Below are 25,557 nucleotides of genomic sequence, written 5' to 3'. Positions count from 1 at the left end.
CGTCAACCAACTCGCGTTTCGCAGAACCAAAAAACATGCCTGCGCAGACTCATCGGCATATGACATAAAGTATCGCGAGCTGAGGCGAACGAATACAGAGCAGTCTACTCTCGAATTGCTATCGCGATATTTTGATGTCAGACGCCGATCAGTTTGCGCAGTACGTATCACACCTATTTTACCCACTTCGCTTGCCGTACACGAGTTCATGAAAGAGCGAAAGTTGAGCATGTGAAAAGATGTTGATGCACAGTCTCCGAATCTTATTTGACTAAATGTGTTGCCAGGACAAATCTTTTGCCAGACAATATTTGTACGTAGTGAAACTGTTCCCTCAGTTAAGATGGAGCAAGGACTCGAGATGTCAGCAATGATTCCTGCATTGCAAGAACTAGCCAGGTAACATCAGTTTCTCTTAACATCTGTCGTTCTCCTCGTCAATAACATAACTAGAAATATTAGTACAACAAATAATAAAATGAAAGCTTGTAAAAACACTCTCGTGTCGTTCCAGTGCTAGTTCGGTCGAGTACAACCAGGCCGTGCAGAAACCTCGTCAGATACTTTGTCAGTTTATTGACAGAATACTGACAGATGTTGACGTTGGTAAGAGTGAGGCATGCATGTACCCAATTTCCCCATGTTTTCAAAAGAATTTCATTTTACTTCAATGAAATTTCATTACTGTCTTTTTTAGACTCACTGTATCTTTTGCCATGTTTTTCCTAGTCTGCTGTTCTGAGGATTAACTTTACCCTTTTACTTTCTCACATTGCAGTTGCTCTAGAATTGTGTAAGAAGACCAGTACTGAGCCTGCATGTGTTATGCTGCTGGACTTTGTGCAACACATCATTAAATCCTCTTCATTGATGTTTATAAACCCAGCATGTCTGTCTGATCAGTTTAGAAACACAGAGAACAGCTGCACAGGTAGGTCTACATGGTTTGACAACCTTATCCATCGAATACATTGTTTGTCTGACAGTATGCCTCTTTTTTTACTTTCTAGATTTCAGTAAATGGATCATGAACCGCCTCTTGCGAATTGCTGCCAGCCCAGAATGTGAGGATCTTCACATGAAGATCTCCTCTGTCATCTGTGCATTACTTCATCTATTTAGAGCCAAGGGTCCAGTCATATGTGGCTTGTTTTCTGCAGAGCTGATACGTTTGATGCAGTTTATAGTGAATATCAATCTCAAGGTCAGACCATCTCCACAATGGCCATTAGTGGTGGAATGCTTCTCTATCACATCCTCCGAGGCTGCTGTTTACCTGACCCCCACTGTCCTTGAGCTGTCCTCGAGTGCCTCGGCACAAACGTTGCTTGTAACTGTATTATCAGTGCTGACGGATATTTTGCGAGGCATGTTTTTCCCAAAGGAAGTGGGCATCGTGTGGGACTCTGCTTGCCTCATCCTGTCCAATGGGAGCCCAAAGCTAAAAGCAGCATCCATGTTACTTTTAGTTCGCATTGTGATCCTGGGAGGTTTCCCTGAAGATCATTCACAGCCATTTTTCTCTGCTTATTTGCATCTGCTGGATTCCTTGCATGCTTGTAAGGAATCAGAGCTCAGGGTCTATGGCAAGGAATTCCAAAAACTCTCTCGATGTGTTTTCCAGCCAGAGGAAGGGCCACACGGCAAGTTTGAGAGAGTCCATTTAAACAGGTTGATGGAGAGGCTGGAGAAATTAGTGGTTAGTGGGACTCTTGAGCAGCTGACGGTGATGGAAGTGAAAGCTACACTTTGTGATGTCTTCTGCTTTGTCGTGGAGTTCGTACCTCATGGATATGAATGTGCAGTAGAGATCCGGACGGAAAGGGTCACGGCCATTTGCAAAGCGTTGATTGGAACCATTGGAACCCCTGGACAGCAGGAGGTAAAAACTTACATGAAATAGTTTGCCCAATAATGAAAGATTATAAGTGAAATAATAATTTATCTTTTGTGTTTTTTACGGAAAATGTGTTATGTGAATCACACCCTTGCAGTAGCTCTAAAATCTCATTTGGTAACCAATAATGTTTTTGGTGGTGCTACGTGTTTTAATGCACTTTATTCACATATATAGAGGAAGGCAATATTCATTTACATGAATAATCCATGACGATTATTACGATTGTGATAGTATCACGATACTTCGAAAACAATAAAAACATTTAATATATTATGTTATATTCTATTATAAATTATATTATAAATAACAGTTTGTTTCCAATACAAGTTAACCGTTTCTATTAACATTAACAATATTCAAGATTTATTTGAACTTTCTGTATGTTAAACAATAAAAACATTATTTAGGGCTGTCACTGAAAACCTTCAAAAATGTAATATTAAAATTACGAAAGTAATTAAAAGTTGTTATAAGCAGTAAAAGCACAAAAAAGACATTAGATATTGACTCAGGTCACATGTTGGCAGCTCAACCAATAGGATTAAACAATTAAAAATCATCACTGCTCTATGATTCATATCTTAAATTTTTAAATATTTTTATACAGCAATACATCTTTACACCCCTAGAGGATGCATGTTATGTTTTCCCTGTGATACTGTAAAGTTAAATTAACTTTTTTTTTGTTAAAAAACAGCAAATTGTGGAAGGCTTCTTGTTCGCTGCTCTTAACACAGAGGCCATCGCTGCACTGCAGGAAGTGCATGCAGGGGTTTCTGACCCTGCTTACTCGAGTATATATGAAGAGGGAGTTCCAGCCAAGCGACCAAATCTTTCTCTTCCAACACAACTAAGGAGCGCGGCCAAAACCCAACCAATGTATACGCTTTTCTGCTACCTCTCAACGGCTTATAGCCTTATATACCTGACACTTATTCCCTCCATCTGTTCTTTGATAATCAGGCTGGTGGACATGAAGAACAGAAGTGAGGTGTGGGCTGCTGTGGATAGTCGACTGGAGGAGCTGCTGGTCCAGCTGAGGGACCACACAGTGAACCAGTGCGTGAACATTGTGCAGGGACTGGCGGTTATCTTCCACCTGGCTGCGCTTTGCTCCAGACACTGCCTGAATGCACCACAAAGGTAGTGTTCTAACTTTTTCACAGTCCTCATTTTTTTGAAGGTCGTTGTTGAGTTGCATGGTTGGTGAATGACATTTTGAAAAATCTCTTCAGTGGCAGTAAAGAAAAGACATCGGAGAGCACAGATACAGCACAGCTGGTTTGGTTAAAGCCTCCCATGTTGGCTCAGATAGTAGAGAGCTGCCGCACTGTGATGGCCAACACCTCTAATGAGGAGGAGCTGGAGCTTTTGGTAGAAGCTTCCGTCAGGATCTTTGATGCTGTTCTGTACATTAATGGTAAGGTCCTTTTAATCCTAGTTTTACATTTCTTTTAACTGTTAACTCTTTGCAACAGGTATTGTCTATTCTGTGTTTACAGCCAACAGCCAGTCTGACACAAGTCACTGCAGGAATCTTTGTGCCCTGCTGTCGATTCCTTGGGTGCTTGAGCATTCTTCACATACAGTTTATCAGACAGCCACTTTTCCTGCGAGTCTGATTGTGCTGTCTCAGAAACTTGCTCCTGCGTACTGTAAGTGTCTGGCCTGCAAAACATACAGAGAGAGATGTTTTTTCAATCTATTTCCTGCAGTCAATACTGTACATCAAATTTGCTTCAATGCTCAACTAATGCTTTTTGTTTTGTTTTCATTTATCCAAAGCTGCACAAACTCGAGCACACTGTGTATACCTGCTCGCTCTTCTGTCTAAGAGTGTGTGTGGTGACTGGCGAGCGTCTGTGTACCGTTGGGCCCTGCAGAGTAAAAGTGAAGCTGAGCGGGCCAGTGCTGTCCGGGGATTCCCCCTGCTGCTGCACCACCTGGGTGTCAAATCCTATACCCTCATACATGAGGTCCTGCTGTACGTTATTCAACATTCACAAACACAATTTTTGGTTTGGTCTGGAAATGTACATTTGTTTACTTTTTAATTCTTTCATATATTTAGGAACAGACTTCAGGACAGCTCAACGCAAGTAAAGATCGAGCTAGCTGGCATTACAGGGCAGCTGGCATGCTGTTTGTCTGAAAGCTCACAACTGCAGTTCCCTCAGGAGAAGATGCCACCCCATGAGCTGCTCTGTGCTGGTCTTAGCATTTCAGACTCCCATTCGAGCCATACACCGTCCATTGGAGCCTCTATCCTCACCCCATTCCTAATGCTGCTCAAACCCATGGAGGACAAGAAAGTAAAACAAGGTATACGGGCAAATATAGGCATATGTTTCTCTCTGTCATTTCTGAAATGTTTTAGGTGCATGGAGTTTTGAAGATGATTTTTGACAAATTTGTTCAAATTATTTATTACACGGCTCGTTGGAATGCTTGATCCTGATTGGCCAGTCGCAACATTTGCAAGTTCGTTATTCCCAGATAACAACCTCTCAAAACTAATAACAGACGGTAACCCGAATGCAGCAAATCATTTTGACAGGTTTTTTTTGACAAATTAAATATAAATATGTCTTTTAATAACATATACAACATTATATTTACAAATGATTACACCAAATTGCATGTTCGTCGTTTCTTACCTTAAACCCGAAAATAAACGTTTTTTCCTCGCGGAAGGTCTGCGTTCGGTAAAAATTAGTTATAAAATGAAAAAATATTTCAAATTCACATTTCATGTCCAGTGATTTTCTCATGTGGCAAGTAGCCGTGTAAAAAGCGGGATCATTTTTATTTTTGGGTGAACTGTTTCTTTATTGTACTTGTTAGCTTCATAACTTTCCTTGAAACCAAGTAAATCAAAGTTCAAGTCCAAGTGAAGCACCAACAAAATCTCTTTTGTTTTTTTGCAATGGCAGCTTTTATCAGGAATATACGGCACTTGTTCAAGCACGTTGATCTGGGTAACAGTGATCCTGATACAAAAACTCTGGTCAGTGCCCTTATCAACCTCATTGAAGATCCAGACCAGGAAGTGCGCACAATGTTCGGCCAGAACATCAAAAACCTTCTAGAGTTTTGGAATGGAAATGGCTTTCTGAAGGAGGTAGAGATCTTCATATCACTATAATACCCGTCCATGCTTAATGCACAGTTCTTGATTTGTTTTCTGGGTCTGCAGCTTCTTGTTTCCAGGCTGAAGGAAGCTTATACAAATGCAAAGACTTCTAGAAACAATGAGCTCAAAAACACCCTGATAATAACCACTGGAGAAATTGGGAGGTAGGGATAAACGTTACCTCTCCTTACCATTGTGATTGTATTATCTGCCATTTGTTGCATTTTTGCAACCGAAGATGTTAAAGAATAAAGGTATAAAATTGGTTTTGGCTGTTCATTATGTTCTTCAGAGCTGCTGAAGGAAACCTCGTGTCTTTTGCACTTCTTCGCCTCTTGCACTGCCTGCTCTCCAAGTCCACGCAGGTGTCAGTGGCAGCCTACACTGAGATTCAGGCATTAGCCACCTGTAGAGACCTCAAATTGCAGTCCTTCTTCAACCAGTACAGGAACCCAATTTGCCAGGTCAGTGTGCCTTTGTATATCCTGAGTTAAATGATCAATTATTTTTTGGTTGTGATTGTTGTTCTAGAATTTTCCCAAAATGCACACGAAATGCTGTACAGTAACTATGCTGAGGTTTAAAAACACATCAGTTGTCAGGGAAAACGATCAATTTTTGTCCTTCTTGTTGTTTCAGTTCTTGGTTGAGTCTTTGCACTCGCGACATGTGATGGCATTGCGCTGCACTCCGGATCAGAGCAACGAGGCTCTACAGGAGGAGGCGGCTCATCAGAGGGAGCTCGCGCTGGACATCCTATCTCATGTGGCACACGTCTTTGATTTCCCAGACCTGAACCGATTCCTCAGCGTAAGCCACATAATTAACACGTCGGTACCACATTTGCCAAGATCAGCCACTGACATACAGGAATGAAATAAAAGATCAGATGTTTTTTTTTTTTTTTAAAAAGCCCAACAAAACAATTATAGCACATGTTTGGCTGACCAGAAGTGACATACAGTGCATTTATCCTACACATTCTGCAGTATGTTGTAGCGGTTGTAGCTGCATGTTAAAATAATGATGAGCTTAGCTCACCAAATATGGTTCTCCACCAGATCTATCAAGATCACATCCATGAAATTAGTTATTTAAAACATCAATTTCAGTCAAGGAATTAGTTTAGCTCAATGGAAAATACGTATAATAATCGTTATTAAATACACATATTTTACCGTCTCTGATTAGTAATATAAAGTATAACAATATTTGTATGTATTCGTCCAGCGAATGCATCAATGATATTATACACTTTACGTTATCTCATGGCCATAAGTAACGTGACTTTACCAAACAGGATTTAGAGCAAAGGTAGCGTAAATCACAGTTTAAGGGACCAAGTATATGAGCCGAACACAGAAAATTCTCATAGGTGAATATATATGGTTGCTTATTAAACTCTACTCTACATGGTAAACATAATAACGATCGCATAAACACAAACAGTACATGAAACACAAACGCGCTAGGGAGTGCGGAGAGAGAAAGAGAGAGAGCATGGCCGCGAGGCAGGTAAAACATTTCTGAACACCAATAACAATCATCTTTAACAAAGAGGCATGAACTTAACGCAGCTATTCTATATATAGAATCGGATACTTGCAAGCTTTGTGCTGGACCAATATTCATATGCACGTGGAGAGATGGAAATGTTCAAATGGTTTCAGAATGCAGTCCTGCTGAAAAGTTCCGGGCCTCGTGATCGGCCGCATGGCTCAGCCAGGTGTGCGTGGCAGCAGAAGTCCATTGTTACTTCTTTCCCCCCAGTGGGGGAAAAGGGCAGTCTCCGAAGAGACGCCACGAACCAGTTTCTGATGAGGGCAGGTATAGAGAAAAAGGCCAAGCTTCCTTTTCAGAGCAGGCTGGATATTTAACTTCATGAGAGGGCATGCCCACCTGAGTTTGAATCGACCAATCAGAATTAAGCAGGGAAGAGTTTTTTTGTCCACTCAACAGCTAATTTGCATCTTTATGACCAACTTTACAAAATACCATTCCAAATGATAACATAATGAATATAAAGTGTTCTATGGTCACACAATATATATAAATAAGGAGGAATTGTAAAGACAAACATTTAGATATCAAATATGCCAGGTTTGAATTGCATCAAGTCATGATTCATTCGGAGGTACGAATACAAACAAAGCCTGAATTAAACTGGCCTATTTAACAGTTACAGATTATTTAAAATGGCAAGAGCGACAACATATAACCTAGATATTTACATATATTTACAGAAAAGGACAGTTTAGTGTAGTTTTGTCAGAGAAGTTTCTCTGGATAAACTACAGGTGAGACAAAACAGAGAGACTTCTCACATCTCCTTTTGCTTGCTTTGAAGCTTAGGAGTCGTAAATATCCCATGGAGAAACCAAAGGGTTATCAACACTTACGGTGAAAGCACAAACCTAAATCCAGGTCCTCTTGGAGCCAGGTCTGACTCTGATGTTTTGATGTTGATATCAAGAAACCAGGACAAAAGAGAGTGGAGGGGGTTTATGGCTCTTCTTTTAATGATTCCGACCATTTGGCTTATGCCAAAGTCTCTACAATGTGCAGGGTTATGAGTATGTCAAACAAGTGTCTTTGACACTGCTAGCCCCTATTTGAAAGCTACAGAAAGTATGTGTCTTTTATCTTAAAATAAATTGCTTCTTAAAATAACTTTCTTTGTCTACAGCGGAATCTACAGGTCCTGCTTCCATTCCTGGCAGCCAAGGCCAGTCCTACAGCCTCTGCCTTGATCCGCACCATCGCCAAGCAGCTAAACGTCAACCGCAGGGAAATGCTCATTAATAACTTCAAGTACATTTTCTCCCACCTAGTGTGCTCTTGTACCAAGGAGGAGCTGGAGAGAGCTTTCCATTACCTTAAGGTGTCGTTTATAATGAAGACCAATGCATACAGTAGAATAGCTTTTCTGCATGATATGTCAAATACTTTTTTCTTTCCTAAGAATGAGACAGAAATTGAACTGGGGAGTCTGCTCAGACAGGACTTCCAGGGTCTTCATAATGAGTTGCTCCTGCGTCTAGGAGAACACTACCAGCAGGTCTTTAATGGACTGGCAATTTTAGCTTCTTTCTCCTCCGGCGACGACCCCTACCAGGGCCCCAGAGAAATCACCACCCCGGGGTGCATGGTACGGCTGCTCTCATTTCTCTCTGGCCAAATAATACTGAACAGACCAGAGCCCACGTGTGTCTAGATCTCACTAGATTCGTGTTATGATAACCCGTCCTAGAAAAATCTGATCTGGGATTGTATTCTTGTTTAGGCAGATTATCTTCAACCCAAGCTCTTGGGCATTCTGGCTTTCTTTAACATGCAGTTGCTGAGCTCTAGTGCTGGAGAGAAGGAAAAAAAGAAAATGGTGGGTGTTCAAAATGTTATTTGTTCTGGAAAATGTCTGATCCTGTAAATACAGGTCACACACCATGTCCTAAACAGCAAATGGGATACAATCACAGCCAACCAGCTTAGCTTTTATTTTTGAGGCCTGCTAGTGCTACGTTTCAATATTATTCACGTATTTTTTCCTTGCAGGCCCTAAACAGTCTAATGTCTCTGATGAAGCTTCTGGGTCCAAAGCACATCAGCTCGGTCAGAGTGAAGATGATGACCACACTCAGAACTGGCCTGAGATACAAGGAGGATTTCCCAGAACTCTGCTGCAGGTGTGGATTGATTTGAAACATGGTCAAGACGATGTGTGAATTGATGTCATCTGCATGAGAGGGCTAATGTTAAGTTGAAAAGACACCATCTGTGCTTAGTACTCAGATCAAAGGATGAAACTAGAATTGCACTTTGTCAACAAATCTCCATGATAATGATATTGATTTAAATCCTATCATGTTGTCTAACAGGACATGGGACTGTTTTGTGCGCTGTCTTGACCTGTCTTATCTGGGTCCGCTTCTGAGTCATGTGATCGTTGCACTGTTACCTCTCATCTCCATCCAGCCTAAAGAAACTGCGGTCATCATGCACTACCTCATAGTGGAGAACAGGTGTGTGGTTTTATTTCTTCAACGTGTTTTGATTTTGAGATAATATTTTGGAAAAAAAAGTAATATGTATGATAATGTGTGAAAAAAAACATTTGATTTATTATTTTATAATTTCAAAATATATGAAAGATTTAATGTATATGTATTTTATTTTTGTATCCAATTCCCCCCCCCAAACATCACAGGGAAGAAGTGCAGGATTTTCTTCATGAAATCTACTTCCTGCCTGACCATCCAGAATTGAGAGACATCCACAAAGTCCTTCAAGACTTCCGTAAGGTACAACCTAAACAGCCAATTGCAAGCAGATAATTACAAGTTTAAGTTAGTCAATTGTTTAATTATTGTGACTTGGTTGTGAAAAGGAATTAGTTGCAATAATAATGGTTGTTAATATGCAATTGTTATGTAACCGCAGGAAACCTCAAAGAGCACGGACACGCAGACAGCATTGCAGCTCTCTATGCGAGCTATCCAGCATGAGAATGTGGACGTGCGCATTCATGCCCTCACAAGCCTTAAGGAGATGATTTACAAGAACCAGGTCAGACTCGCTCATAATGAATTAAAATGCATTATCGGCTTTGATACAAAAAGAACCAAACATCACACATCTATAACATGCAAATCACGTAGGCATGGTATCCAACCTCACCGAGTATGGTAATCACAAATTGGAGGAGACTTCAACATAACTAGATTTGTTTTTCGTTACTATTTACTATTATTGTTACCATGATTGCGTATCTTATAGGCACCCATGGTATGTTTTGAGTTTTGCAGTTTTTTTGGCATTCAAAAATCCAGTGTATGAAATTTAGCAACAACTAAATCTTCTAAACATCGCAGCCAATGGCTCACTCCACCCCTCCCTTTCGGAGCACTAAGACGTTGTCACGTTTTTGCTACTTTGCCAAAGGAGATAACTTAATTGCCTAATGTGCTCTGTAAAACATAACCCTTCATTATGTAAGGTCTTTATACACCTCTAAAGACATGGTTATGTATATTATATTGAGTTTCTGTCAATAAATCCTCCAAAAAATGACACATATTCTTCTCTACAGAATGCTCTGCTGAAGCATGTCTTGGACAGTGAGATGGTAGAGCCAGTGATCTCTCAACTTGTGACTGTGTTGCTCCGGGGGTGCCAGGATGTGAATCCTGAAGCCAGGCTTTTGTGTGGGGAATGCCTAGGGGAGTTGGGAGCCATTGATCCCGGTCGTCTTGACTTGTCGCTAGCTGATACGCAAGGAACGGGCTCAACTTTTGTGGTAAGACATACTACACGTATAAAAATGATATGTATATGTTTAATGAATAACAAAAAACTTCTCTATGCTTTCAGAGTGGGATAGATGATCCAAACTTTGCGTATGAGCTACTGACAGAACTAATTAGAGCCTTTCTGGCCTATGCAGACGATGTAAGAGCCCAAGATGCTGCAGCCTATGGCATGCAGGTATGAAACGTGGCATAATAAAATTGTTTCCTTGTGACCCTTGCATTTAGACCTATGTTATAAACGCTAAAGTAAGTGTTTAGGAAAAAAGTGTTAGTGAGACTTTTTAAAGAGATTAGTGGTCAGGTTATGTTTACAAGCTCAGGTAGAAATATTTCAATATAGATGGTTTCATCTTAAAGTCCCAGTGAAATAAAAAATGACAATGCCTATTTTTTCATGAAATATTGCAGCGTTTATTGTAAATAGTTGATCAATGTGGGTCATTTTCTTTTTAAAATTTGTGTGCCCTCATAATCTTTAGTGAAAATCTGAAAATGCACTTCCTTCCTGTAATGACTATCCATCTTAAATGACTTATGTTAGACGGCTTGGTTGGAGCATCCGTTAAATCTCCCCTTCAACTGTCAGTCTGCTGCCATTTCAAAATGGCTTTTTTATACTTCCAGTCAAATCGCAGAGAAAGACAAAAGCCACGCCCACTATTTTTCTCATTAGAAATTCCATTTCACTCGGAAATGCTTCAAGATACAAAAGTAAACAGTCTCAACTTCCGGTTCACGGGAAATTTAACAACATAAACAAACGTTACTGCGCATGCGCACTTTTGTTGACCCCAACTGAACTTCCTGTACACATTCACATACAGAAGAGTGCCTGTAGATTATTTCTGATAACAATCAAAAGAAACCGAGAAGAACCGTTACTTGGCTAAACATGTCTCTCCAATATTTCGAATTTAGACTCCGATAACAAGCTCAACCCCTAGATGTCAATGTACCATACGGTTTGTTTAAATTCGACCAAATACAGGACCCATTCAACAAATTGTTTATTTAATAAAATGAACATACAACAAAATTCAACAAATCATTTATTTAATACAATTATTATACAGTAAAATAATAATAAAAAATAATATTAACATAAATTAAATCAAGTATAAATTGTTCTGTTATTAGACACTAGCCAAACACAGACCGGAAGTTAACTGGGGGTCAGGTGCACGTGCGTCCGATGAAATGGTCTATACCATGTGGTACACATTAGGATAAATATACTGTGTGATATAAATGTACTGTGTTATTGACTGTGTTTCAGGAGTTATTATCAATCTTTGAATGTCGTGAGGGAAGAACTGACACACCCGGTCGCAGACTATGGAGGAGATTTCCAGAGCAGGTTCAGGAAATCCTGGAGCCACATCTCAATACCAGGTTAGCACGATGAAGACTTAGCTTGCGTTGTTGTTTGTGTAGCTGGTATTGTAATCCATATCCAGCTGTTCAGAGTGCATAAACTCTTTGAATCATCCGAAGGTATAAGAGTTCTCAGAAGGTGGTGAACTGGTCTAAGCTGAAAAAGCCAATATATCTCAGCAGCCGTGGAAGCAAATTCCCAGACTGGTCTGCAACATGGGCAGGGTATCTGATCAGTAAAGTAAGCCCATTTATTTAGTAGATACGTTGTCATGCTTCCAATACAGTCAATTCAACCTCATTCTCTTCACGTGTTTTAGGTCAGACATGAGCTTGCCGGCAAAGTTTTCAACTGCTGTAGTTTCATCATAAAGCATGACTACAAAGTCACCATCTACTTACTGCCCCACATTCTGGTGTATGTGCTGATCGGATGCACTCTAGAGGAGCAGCGAGAGGTACAATTCCAAATCCCATGGACACCCAAAGACATGCTTTTGTTTGTTAATAGGAAACTGTGTCCACTCAACAGTGAATGAGGTTCAGAATGGTGGTTTTGTCTCGCAGGTGACTGAAGAGATTATGGCAGTCCTGAAGGAGGGTGACCCACGATTAGCTCGACTGCAAGAGAACGCCTCCACCTTGAGTCAGCTCAGCACACAGACGGTCTTCTCCATGCTGGACCATCTCACTCAGTGGTCCCGTCATAAACTGCAGAGCCTGAGCACTAACAAGAGGTCGGGCAAACATGCCAGAGAACAGCCCCAACCACAAGCCATGGGTGAGTTTAGAAGATTTTTAATCTATCTTTTGGTTATTGGTGCAATACTTGGAAACAAACATATACTGTACAATGTTCTCAATGATTTATTATTGTATCCTCTACAGTTTGTGCAGTAACATTAGATGTACAGTATACTTTTGCTTTGCTATTAGACAGTGTTACCTTTTTTCCCCTCTCTTAGGCCCAGAGAACAGTGAATATCAGAGCGTAGTGGCCTTCCTCAACACCATTCCTCAGGATGTGCTGGCCAAGGCATCTTTTCGATCGAGAGCCTACACGCGGGCTGTCATGCACTTTGAGTCTTTCATCCGTGAGAAGAAGCAGGACATTCAAGACCATCTTACGTTCCTTCAGGTCTCAGCAGGCTTCATGTCTTTGATCAGATATACTTTAAGCATAAAAATGTATCGTTATTTGTGTAGAAATTAGAATGCTCTCAGCATTATTATCTCGACTCTGCGACTCTTCTAGAGTCTGTATGCAGCCATGCATGAGCCAGATGGTGTGAGTGGGGTGAATACTCTGAGGAAAGAGGAACCGTCATTGAGAGAGCAGATCCTGGAGCATGAGAGCATTGGACTACTGAGAGAATCCACTGCCTGCTATGACAGAGCCATCCAACTGGAGCCAGACCAGGTCAGCACTACACATACGGCTGTCACGATTATTAAATAATCGTCTCATCGCGATTGTTTGACCTCATCGCGATGATTTCAGATCATCGCAATTATTGCACATCTCTATAGAAGTCACTAGGGGGAGCTGTAGTGCATCTGCATATTGTAGAGATGGGCAGATGAAGCCTTGTGAAGCTTTTGAGGCTTTTTCCTGATTGTACCAAAAATGATTCAAAGCTTCAAAGCCTCAATGACAGACCCTACCAGTGACATCTAGTGGTCAGCTGCAATTATAGAAGCCACTTTCTAATGATTCACATCTTGTTGATTCCAGTTAACACAAAAGCAATACTCAGCAATACCAGCTGTATCTTCAGTCTGAGAATCATTGTCCACACATGAAAGCATAGTTTTGAAATGTCACTTTACTAGTAAAATGTTTAAAATATGTTGCAATATGCAATTCAGTGGATACCTCTTATGGTGAAACTGATTATAAGGACATCCCTGGATTTAGATTTTCTGATTTGCATTAAGAGCATTTTGCATCTCCTTATAATGAATGAAGGCACGGCAAAGATTTGAATCAGTCACATCGCTTCAGGTGTTTAATTGTGACGTATGAAGCCTCAAATGTCATCGGTCACGTGATCACATACATTTGATACAAGCCTCGACACAGTTTCGAACCAGTCTTCTTCAATAGAGTAAAACAGGCTTCGAAGCCTTAGTGTCAAACGTCCCATCTCTAGCACATTGCATATTTTAGTGTGTATATTGTAACTAAAGCATGGTAATACTTGTAAAATGTACCACCACAACACAGTCACTTAAAAAAAAACTAAAGCATATACCATAAAAATAACCTGCAGTACAATTTAATATTATTTCAGTGTGAAAACCAGTCTACCAAAATCTCATTAACATAGATGTACATTTTTATTGTAGTCTTGCAAGTGAGAAAAAAACAGACTAGAAGCTTTTCTATGACTGATAGCATTTTAATGGTGGCTTCATCCTTAAGTATGATGACCCAATGTTTTCCTATGTATTTCCAAGAAAAAGAACATAGTCTTTATATTCAGAACAATATGGTCGTTTCAAAGCTGAATCAAAAATGTATGAGAATTAAAAGTCAAAGCTCTAAAACAGACAAATAATCGTCATAATCGCAATGATTTATTAGACAATTAATCGTCAGCCAAATTTCATAATCGTGACAGCCCTAACTACACACAATCCTATTCTAGTCTTATCTGCCATGTTCAGGTGACAGGTGACACTTATAACCAGTAAACTGCAGGTCTAAGGAAAATAATGTGAGAAACTTATTTTGTTTAGCCTGGAAATACTTACATATTCTTGATCAAAAACATTTATGTGGATAATCACTATTTAAATCACATTTGCTTTTAATTATTTAGCTGATGCTTTTATCCAAGACTTACAAATATGGACCATCACAAACACATTCCTCTTATTTTTTACATTACGAAAACTGAAAGCTTTTTCTTTTCTTTCTTTACCCTTGAATGCAGCTTGTCCATTATCATGGGGTTATGAACTCTATGTTGGGCCTCGGTCAACTCTCCACAGTAATAACACAAGTCAATGGCGTTCTGGCAAGCAGGTAGACATATTTATGTAGATGCAAGACCTTTGGGCGATTTCAATTAAATTAAACCAGTCCTTGTGTTATTTAAACTCATTTTCTGTTTAAAGGCCACGATGGAAGTCAGATCTGAATGCATATCGAGTCGAGGCAGCGTGGAAACTGTCAAAGTGGGACTTGGTTGAAGACTATCTTGCCTCTGGTAAAGGGTGTTTTGTTGTGTTTGGAAAATGAAATTAAAAATGACAATGAGAGTGTTCATTGTAAATAGCTTATCAATGTGGGTCATTCTCTTTTTTTTAATTATGTGCCCTTATAATCTTCAGTTAAAATCTGAAAATGCACATCTGCCCTCTAGTGACTATCCATCTTAAATGATGCAAGTTAGACGGCTTGGGCGGAGTATCTGGTAACTCCTCCCCTTCAACTGTCAGTCTGCTGCCAGTTCCATTTCAAAATGCAACGCCTGTTTTTATACATCCAATCAAATCGCAGTGAAAAAACAAACCATGGCCACTATTTTTTCTCATTTGAAATTCCGTTTCACTTGGAAATGCGTCAGAATACGGAAGTAAAAACGATCGCAACTTCCGGTTCACTGGGGCTTTAAGTATGTTTTTCAGAATGCAGTGGTAAGCGTATTGTGTTGTTTTGCAGATTGTAAGTCCAACACTTGGGGTGTGAGACTTGGCCAGATGCTGGTGGCTGCCAAGAAGCAAGACTCTGAAGCCTTTTATGAAAAGCTTAAAATAGTTAGAAAGGAGCAAGTGGTTCCCTTATCAGCTGCCAGTTTTGAGTGTGGCACCTATCAAAGAGGATATGAGTACATAGTCAGGTAATGTTGTTTTAAAAAAAATATTAAAGGAATGTTTCAAGTTACACTCAATCAATCACAGATTTGTAGCATAATGGTGATTATCACATAAAATAATTTGATTGCTTCTGGTCACAGGAAATTTTTATACCCATTGGACTTAAATGAGCATTTAAGGTAAACTGGTAAAGCCTGTAAATCTGGTCAAATTGTGCAATATATGAGAGGACACAAAGGAATGGAGGTGACATAACTGCCCTGTTTACATAGCGCTGAGCTAGTGTGTGGGAACATTGTTCTGAAACAGGAGGAGAACATAAACGTCTTCCTGTTGTCTGCATACATCCGTAATGTCAAATGACAAAAAACAGCCATCAACACAAAAGCTTTCTGTATTACCTGACACCACCTGTGTAGCCTTTGTTGATGTACTAGACAGAATAACAAGACGTTCCTCCGTCTAGAACCGACAAAGTTTTACAGCTCTTACAGGGATACCAAAAATGAAAATTCTGTCATCATTTACTCACCTTCGAGTTGTTCCAAATGTGTATAAATTTCTTTGTTCTGATGAACACGGAGAAAGTTATTTGGAATAATGCTTATAACCAAACAGAACTCAACACGTATTGACTACCATAGTAGGAAAAAAACAATGGTAGTCAAAAGTGCCCCCATGGATTAAAGTGAAAAAAAATCTTCTGACTGATTTTTTTTCAGGCTAAGTCATATTCCTTTAACCGACACTTTATCTAAATAGTCGAAACCAATAGCGTTTTAAAGGGAGATGTTTTGAACCAGTTTGCGTATTTTTAATCTATGAAAAAGTTATTCTTACCTAGACAAATAATCAACCATCTATAACTTTTCAGTGCATTTTGTAATTTATCTTATAAGACCAAACAATGTTTTCTGAAACTCTTAATTTTAATAATTAATAGAAAAAAAGAACAAAATAAAAGCACCACTTAAGACCAAACATTTTGTTTGTATTTGTCTCCAGAGTGTTTTTCACTTTTTCTGCCTTTTGGCTGTGAAACCATATTCCTGAAGCTTGGCTACACCTGACACCCGTTTCAGTGTTTGACAAGCTACATGACTAGTTTCAGTGTTTGACTAGCTTTTCCAAGGCGACCGTTAAGAAGGTAGCCTATCACTTTAACATTTCCATGGTGACGCGGCACTGCTTATCACGTGACACACCGCAGAGCCACAGCAGCTGTATGACTGATCAATTGATTTTACATCATTTTTATTTTTTACTCAAAAAATTCACAAACTGTTAACTATGTCATGAATTATCTGACATTCCGATTGTCAAATATGTGCATGTGAATGTGTTTTGTTGTTTAAACACTTTTATAATGAACGCGTTAGTTGAGCTATGAACGGGCGCCGCCATGTTTGTTTCTGCCGTGGTCTGAGATCTGTCGGATTTACATCACGTGAATTCATCCACTTCTCTTAAAAACACAAACGTAAGTGCCTGGTGAACTGGTAGAAGAATTGAGTGATCTTAACAATTGCTTAAATTGCAGATTCTGTGTCTGTTTTGAATAAAACACATCCGTCAAATTACATTTGAGGAGATTGTTATTATCGCTTCCATAGACATCAGTGTGTATTATGCGATCTCTAAATGTATTTTGTGCGTGTAGGCACGTGTATATGTCTGAAGGCTAAATTAAACACGATGTGGTTGAAAGCACTGCACAGTTGTGATATGTGATTGAGCCTGTCTCTGGCTCAGTGCCAGCCAAAGCGCTGAATGTTCTAATCACACCGGTGTGATCGTACGCGTCAAAGGGTTAACAACATTATGAAAAGTGAATTTAAGACATTAAGGACAGGCTGGAACCCTGCAATTGACGGAAATCCGTCGTAGACTCGCTGCAATTAACGGAAATCCGTCGTAGCGACGGAGAACTTGAATCCATGTGCCCCAGAACTGTTTGCTGTCCTACATTCTTCAAAATGTCTTCTTCTGTGTTGTATAGAACAAAAAAAATGAAAAAGTAATTTTTCCTACTATGGTAGTCAATGGGTGAGTAAATGATGACAGAATTTTCATTTTCGGGTGAAGTATCACTTTAATATAGACCACTTCACAAGATGAAAACACTGGTCCAGAGGCACTTCTGGTTTCAGTTTTATTTATTTTATTTTGAAATCTTACCTACATAATTAAATCTGAAAGATATTCAGTTAACATTTTGATTTGGTTATAAATGTTATGTTGGTTATATGTGACCCTGGACAACAAAACCAGTCTTATGGGTCAATTTTTCGAAATTTAGATTTTCACATGATCTGAAAGTTGAATAAATAAGCTTTCTATTGATAAATGTTTTTTTTGGATAGGACAATATATGGATGAGATACAACTATTTCAAAATCTGGAATCTGAGGGTGCAAAAAAAATCGAAATATTGAGAAAATCGGCTTTAAAGTTGTTAATAAGAGGCGCTGTACAGGGTGTTGCTAAGAAGAAACAGGTTTGTTTTAAAGCTTTCTATTGGCTTACCACTGTAATGATGTGGAGAATAGATGAACCCGAAATCTGAAATTCTAAGCTTTAGTAGATACCAAACTTGAGTGGGTAATTCCCAAAGAGCGCGCAGCAGCCAGTGATTTTTGTGGGTGTGTTTCTGGCCATTTTTGTTCACAACTTTGCTGCATTCACTCACTAAAATAAAGTTTTGATATATTTACGGTAGGAAATTAATAAAGGATCTTCTTGGAACATGATCTTTCCTTAATATCCTAATGATTTTTGGAATAAAAGAAAAATCATTAATTTTGACCCATACAATGTATTTTTGGCTATTACTACAAATGTTCTTGGCTACTTGAGGTTTTGTGATCCAGGATCACATATTCTGTTGTTGTTCTATTGTTTACGTTTTATTAAGTAGTCAATACAGAAAAAAGAGAACACTCCAAAATTATTTTCAGTTTTCTGAATTGACTATTTATAGGTTTGTTTAGGTAAAATGATCTGAACAACTGAAATTTCTCCCAAATGCCAAATAAAAATATTATTTAAGGTCCAATAGTGGAAAAAAATATATTTTTAAGGGATATCCCTTTCAACTTTTAATCATAAATATATTAAATAGAATATTGCATATTTTAAAAAAAGTATTTTGTATTTATTTACAGAAAATTTAAACGGGTCTTATTTGTTCGGAGCTGTATGTGGAAAAATCTAGTGCCTCTACAAAAATATGAGCGGTTTAAATTTCTTGTTACAACAAATCTCTTAAATCTAGGAAAATTGAGCGTTTTAGGAAAAATACAAGATTTCTTTAGTTGTCAGTATTACTGTGTATTCTCTAAATCTATTATGTGACATTGCGCATGAAATACTTTATAAGGTTTTGTTAATTTTGAGTTTATATGGTGGTGTGTCTTAGGCTGCACAAGCTGTGTGAGTTAGAGCATGCCTTCACCGAGCTACAGAAAGAAAGCAAAGAATCTAGAGGATCCAAGCAGTCTGAGCCCAAACTCAACTGGGATGCCCGCCTACTTATGACCCAGAACTCATTCAGAGCCAAGGAACCGGTGCTGGCACTACGGAGAGCTTTGCTCAGTCTTAGCAGGGGGTATGATCACACTACTTCTGTAGAGTATTGAGTTATTGAGTTAAAATAATACTTGCAGTACTGTAACATCACATCACAGAAAGTGATACTATGTAGTATAAGTTCAGAGAGAGTTTTTGTGTTCTAATGTGTAGTTCTTTGCAGATCTTTGTGTGAGGAACAGGTTGGCGCGTGCTGGCTGCAGAGCGCTCGTGTGGCCAGGAAAGCTGGCCACCACCAGACTGCCTTTAACGCCCTGCTCAACGCTAAGAACTCCTACCTCTCTGAGCTCTTCATTGAGAAAGCAAAGTGGCTCTGGTCTAAGGTAATCCAGTTTGGCTTAAATAGGTTTGTTACACTTTCAACTCCAAAACCAGAAATGTAGTAAAGAAAGCTTTTGTTGTCACAGGGTGATGTGCATCAGGCTCTGATAGTGCTGCAGAAAGGTGTGCAACAGTGTTTTCCTGATGACCAACCCCTCACAGACCCCAAGAGAATCCAGATTAAAGGAAACGCCTTGCTGCTAGTGGGCAAATACATGGAGGAGACGGCCAACTTTGAGAGCAATGCAATTATGAAAACTTACAAGGTATATCAGCTGTGTGCTAAAACAACAAACAACATTCAGTAGCATGTGAAATCGGAATCAGATGTTTCTTTTTATCTGTCTTCTTATACAGGATGTCACTCATCTGTTGCCAGAATGGGAGGATGGAAACTTTTACCTGGCCAAGTACTATGACAAAGTGATGCCTATGGTCACTGACAGCAAAATGGAAAAACAGGGAAACCTTATCCGTTACATAGTCACTTATTTTGGAAAGTAAGCGAGTTTTCTATTGGTGACCCTTAGGAGGGTTTTCATACAACTTTTCAGTTTGTATATGTTTGGTTTAGTCACACTCTGCTGTCCTCATAGAGCCCTGCAGTTTGGTAATCAGTTCATCTACCAGGCCATGCCCAGAATGCTAACCTTATGGCTGGATTTTGGAACCAAAGTGTACGAGCTTGAAAAAGGTGAAGTACATAAATGAACTTTTCACTGCTAATTCTTTTTATTCCATGAGTTGAGTGCAGTACCAAAACAAAAGAGCTAAAATGTAACTTTTTTTGTTTAGCGGGCCGATCAGACCGGATCCAGATGCGTGCAGAACTTACGAAGATCAATTCTGTGATCAGTGAACACGCCAACAATCTCTCACCCTACCAGTTCCTGACCGCCTTTTCACAGCTGATTTCCCGAATCTGCCACTCCGACAATGAGGTCTTTGCTGTGCTGATGGAGATCGTTGCTAAAGTTTTCTTAGCTTATCCACAGCAGGCTATGTGGATGATGACTGCGGTTTCAAAGGTAGGAGACCTTATATACAACTACAAAATAAGACATTAATGGAATTCTATGTAGCTAGACTAGTGTAGGAATCATTTTAAGAATGATGAACAGGTTTTCTGTTCAAGTTCAAGTGGCTTTTATTGTCATTTCAACAATATTTAGTGCAAAAGAAAAACAAATAAATCACACAGCGTTCAACATCAGAGTGTAAACACTGGTTGCCTTGCGAAATTCTCTGATATAACCTAATGTTTTTTTCTTTTTTTAGTCCTCCTATCCTACTCGGATGAACCGATGTAAGGAGATATTAAAGAAGGCCAGCAGTTTGAAAGTATCATTTGGAAAATTTATCGGAGATGCCAACCGACTGAATGACAAGCTAGTGGAGCTCTGCAATAAACCGGTACAGACTATGCCCGCTAGCAGCAAAACATGATGTCCACTCATTTATAAAGCTTCAATGTTTCACGCGTTTTGTTTTAAATGTATGGTACTGTATTTAAACATTTGGATGAAGTCAGACTTTTGGTTGTGTAGGTGGATGGGAACAGCAGCACCCTCAGCATGAGCGTACACTTCAAAATGCTGAAGAAACTAGTAGAAGAGCCCACCTTCAGTCAGATCCTCATCCCTCTGCAATCTGTCCTTATACCCACCCTGCCCTCCACCGGAGGAGCAAACCCCAAACACGATGCCTTTCCAGGCCACTGGGTGTATCTGGCTGGCTTTGATGACACGGTCAGTCCACACAGACCTTTTCTTTAAAACAGCAAAATGCTTGGTTCTCCTAATAGATTTTATGATCTCATTAAGTGCTTTGTTGCTCGAAGGTGGAGATCCTGGCATCTCTACAGAAGCCAAAAAAGATCTCCCTCAAGGGCTCAGATGGAAAGTTCTACACCATGATGTGCAAACCCAAAGATGATCTGAGGAAGGACTGCAGGCTGATGGAGTTCAACTGTCTCATTAATAAAGTACTGTGAACAGTGTTCAAAGTTTTGTCCCGCTCAGTAAATACCCAAACAATCACATTTTCCTACAATCTCGGCTAATAAAACTGTTTTGATTGTTAGTCTTTGAGGAAAGATGCGGAGTCTAGAAGAAGGGATCTGCGCATTCGGACATATGCAGTCATTCCTCTGAATGAAGAGTGTGGCTTTATAGAGTGGGTCAACAACACGGCAGGCTTACGCCACATCCTCACAAAGCTCTATAAAGAGAAAGGTTTGTTTGTTTCATGGACTTTGGCTAGACATATAGAATGTACTTTATTACATAATGGAATTGCAGTAGATATGCTTGTTGCAAAATTTGCCTACACAGTGATTTGCATATATCCCGTCCTTCGGATGAGACATTAAACCGAGGTCCTGACTCCCTGTGGTCATTAAAGATCCCATGGCACTTCTTGTAAAGAGTAGGGGTGTAACCCCGGTGTCCTGGCCAGATCCCCGGCCCTTGTCAATCATGGCCTCCTAATGATCCCCACCCTCTGAATTGGCTCTCTCTCCTCTCCACCTATAGCTGGTGTGTGGTGAGCGCACTGGCGCCGTTGTACTGTGGCTGCCGTCGCATCATCCAGGTGGATGCTGCACACTAGTGGTGGTTGAGGAGAGACCCCCCTCAAATGATTGTAAAGCACTTTGGGTGTACAGCAATACACAGAAAAGCACTATAGAAATGCCTCATTCATTCATTCATTCATATAGATGCAAAACTAGTGGGGACGGTTTTGTTATAAAGTTTTTTGCTAAAAAACTGTTTAACTCCACATTTAGTGTAAAGAAATATATTGAAAGTGGGTATTTATTCTTTTAAACACAGGAATCTATGTCAGTGGGACAGAGCTGAGGAAGCTACTTTTACCCAAGACAGCCTCCATTCAGGAGAAGCTGAAGTTGCACAGAGATGTTCTGTGTGCTAGACACCCACCAGTTTTTCATGAGTGGTTCCTGCGGACATTTCCTGACCCCACCTCTTGGTATATCAGACCTTTGCTAATGTTGATGGTCGAAATGAATACCTAGCCAATTTTGACTTGGAACAAGTGTATTTTGAAAAATTTGACCACAAATAATAAATGTGGTGATTTACAGGTACAACAGCAGGTCCGCTTACTGCCGCTCGACAGCGGTCATGTCTATGGTGGGCTATATTCTGGGACTAGGTGATCGCCATGGAGAGAACATTTTATTCGACTCCCTAACTGGCGAGTGCGTCCATGTGGATTTCAACTGCCTCTTTAACAAGGTGTGAGAGGAAGTAATGGGTATATGAAAAAAATGTAGTTCATACCCATATTCATGTTAACTTTATGTACTTGGAAGATAACGGAACAAATGTGTTGTTTTGAAGGGGGAGACGTTTGACGTTCCTGAGGTGGTTCCTTTTCGGCTCACACAGAACATGGTTCATGCCATGGGGCCCATGGGCACAGAGGGCCTGTTCAGACAGGCTTGTGAGGTCACACTCAGACTGATGAGGGACCAGAGGGAGCCACTTATGAGGTGAACAAAATGTTATTTAACAAGTGCCCTCAACTGTCCTACTAATGTATTGTTTAAGATTTTATTTTACAGAGTTTGTATAATATGTATATGTTAATATGATGACAAGTTTGTGTGTAATGATTTGTCTTATGTTTATTGTATTGTATTTCTTAATTTTTTATACCCATAGGCCATTATTTAAATCATTGTGTACTGTATTCTATTGTGTTATGGTCTCTGTGTACTGTTGTTGCTGTTTCTGTGTACTGGATGCTCCTGTCCCCAAAACAAATTCCTTGTACGTGCAAACATACTTGGCAATAACACTCTCTCTTTTTCTTTCTTCTTTTAATTCCTTTATCCAGTGTTTTAAAAACATTCCTGCATGATCCTTTGGTGGAGTGGAGTAAACCTGTCAAAGGTTCCTCCAAGACACAAGTCAATGAATTTGGAGAGATCGTCAATGAGAAGGTACTTTGCCCTTTGCTTACTTCAGTCTGAACGGAGCTGCTCATCTCTGATGCTTTTATATTCAGCTAAGAAGGCTTGAATCATAGATGCATAAAAACTGCAAAACTGTTGACTGCTAATAGCTCTTAAAGAGTCTTAAGGACTACCTCTTAAAGTGCAACTTGATCAGTTCCATTTAAAATACTGTCTGTTGTGTAAATATGTTTAAGTAAAATCTATGTAAGCAATAATCTCATTTTATTAAAGGCAAAGACACATGTTCTGGACATAGAGCAGCGCCTGCAGGGAGTGATTAAGAGCAGGAATAAAGTGATGGGTTTGCCTCTGTCCATTGAGGGCCACGTACACTACCTCATTCAAGAAGCCACCGATGATAACCGCCTTTGCCAGATGTACCTTGGATGGGGTCCTTATCTGTGACGAAAATATTTGCACTTCAGAATTTGTACTTGACCAAAACTGAATAAGCTTTCTGTGTAGTTTTTTTACTTTGTTTACTGTTTCGTTAAAACTGTTGTTATTGTCACTGTTCTGCAGTATTCAATGCACCTCAAAATGTTAATTAAAGAAGTTAGTTCATTCATTCATTCATGTTTCAGAAATTAGAATTTATTGAAATTCGCAGGCAGTTTGTTTTATGCAATCTACATTAGAGGTACCAATGCTGTTAAAGCAAACACCTTCCCACGTTTATTTCAAATAGTTCTATCAATGAAACATTTCATTTTAGTCGTGGTATTGTAATTGTTGGAGATACTTTGATTAAATTCGACAGTCACGTGTTATATGTCTTATAAAGTGTCCTTTGCGCAGTGTTTTCAATGGTGTGAGCTGGAGTTTTTTTTATAACGAAGTAGACGTTTTTAGCGCGCGTTGTATTCTGGTCTGTGTAAATCAGTAGCTGCTCAGTGCTGTCTCGTGACTCACTCGTATCTTCACCCGCGCGCTGACAGCCAGCATCCCACCTTGTCACGCGCTTGTGGACCGCCAGACGCATTTAGTCACTATTGGATTTAGGTATGTATGAAAATGACCGTTAAAATGATGTATCTGTCGAGTGTTTTATTCGATTCAACGCGCTTTTTAGGGGTATCGTGTTTATAAGAATGCGCAGCTGAAGTGTACTCGCACGACGAGCTGCAAGCCTGCAAACAGCTGAACACGTTAAGTCAGTTCATGCCAAATATATCAATATGACTAATTGTTTGTAGAATTTACGTCGAGTATTTTGTGGAGAGTAGTACTACCCATATGTATGTATTTCAATTTCTCGAACTGTTTTTTTCATGTCATAATATAACTGACCTATAAAATGTAACATACAGTATAGCCTATACAGCTTGCGTTTATCAGATATATAGGGTACAGTTAAAGAATGTATGAGTAAGGTGGTGCCAAAGCAAAATGGGGCAGACGAGGCATGTTTTTATATTTCCTTCACCGCTCGCATTCTAATCACACCACAACTCTGCGTTACTTGTCAACTCTTGCAATAAGAAACGTTACATTTGTCTACATACGTTCGTCTTTTAGCTATCAGAGCTGCCTGCGGTGCATAATTATTATTTTACATTATTCCCTACTAAAACATTATGGCGACATTTAGATTGTATTTGTAAATGCATTAGCTAACATGAACCAAATAGTTCATTAGCATTTATTTATCTTTGATAATGCAAATACAATTCATGTTAGTTATTGCATTAACTAATGTAAACAGTTACAAGTTTTGATTTTAATAATGTATTAGAAAATACCGAAATTAACATAAACCAAGATTAATAAATGCTTTCGACGTTTTGTTAATTGCTAGTTCAAATACATTAACTAATGTATCAAATACAACCTCATTGTAAAATCTTACCAAATTTATTAGCTGCTCAAAAAAAGCTGTCTTATAGATTCTTTTTATGGTGCTGTGTATAATATTTAGAGGATATATTGACAGAAATGCAATATAATATACATAACTATGTCTTCAGAGGTGTATGAAGACCTTACATAATGAAGCGTTATGTTTTTATTAGCTTAGAATGAGTTATTTCTATCTACATACACCCCAGGTCCAGGTGTCAGGTCCCCTTGCCTGGAATTCGCCATGTTGTTTCTACAGTGGCCCTAAACGGACAAACTGCTCTAA

At 39.4% G+C, this 25,557-nt stretch overlaps 1 protein-coding gene across 2 annotated transcripts; it reads left to right on the top strand.

The window, feature by feature from the left end:
- The first annotated feature begins 213 nt into the window (after positions 1–213).
- On the top strand, positions 214–25,557 carry atr (ATR serine/threonine kinase). 2 transcript variants are annotated; one of them, XM_057333873.1, is made up of 48 exons: positions 214–399; positions 515–606; positions 779–931; positions 1,011–1,882; positions 2,598–2,779; positions 2,864–3,043; positions 3,136–3,320; positions 3,403–3,555; positions 3,686–3,884; positions 3,972–4,222; positions 4,834–5,021; positions 5,097–5,197; positions 5,326–5,497; positions 5,673–5,843; positions 7,720–7,914; positions 7,996–8,181; positions 8,317–8,412; positions 8,586–8,716; positions 8,909–9,052; positions 9,238–9,331; positions 9,471–9,596; positions 10,120–10,326; positions 10,401–10,514; positions 11,616–11,731; positions 11,834–11,954; positions 12,034–12,171; positions 12,281–12,494; positions 12,679–12,851; positions 12,969–13,133; positions 14,653–14,744; positions 14,837–14,928; positions 15,384–15,561; positions 18,957–19,145; positions 19,290–19,449; positions 19,534–19,713; positions 19,805–19,947; positions 20,044–20,141; positions 20,243–20,475; positions 20,726–20,860; positions 20,995–21,195; positions 21,288–21,431; positions 21,531–21,681; positions 22,282–22,438; positions 22,554–22,707; positions 22,813–22,964; positions 23,312–23,417; positions 23,664–24,434; positions 25,481–25,557. In XM_057333873.1, the coding sequence occupies exons 1-47, from the start codon at positions 344–346 to the stop codon at positions 23,835–23,837; spliced, it is 7,914 nt and encodes a 2,637-aa protein (XP_057189856.1). In that variant the 5' UTR covers positions 214–343; the 3' UTR covers positions 23,838–24,434; positions 25,481–25,557. The 2 variants fall into 2 exon arrangements, with proteins under 2 accessions (XP_057189856.1, XP_057189857.1); XM_057333874.1 differs by lacking the exons at positions 214–399; positions 515–606; positions 779–931; positions 2,598–2,779 and having other exon boundaries at positions 1,774–1,882.

This window comes from Triplophysa rosa, linkage group LG5 (assembly GCF_024868665.1).
Source record: "Triplophysa rosa linkage group LG5, Trosa_1v2, whole genome shotgun sequence".
Lineage (NCBI taxonomy): Eukaryota > Metazoa > Chordata > Actinopteri > Cypriniformes > Nemacheilidae > Triplophysa > Triplophysa rosa.
Note: the sequence above shows the minus strand (reverse complement) of the source record. Positions and strands in the feature narration are given on the sequence as shown.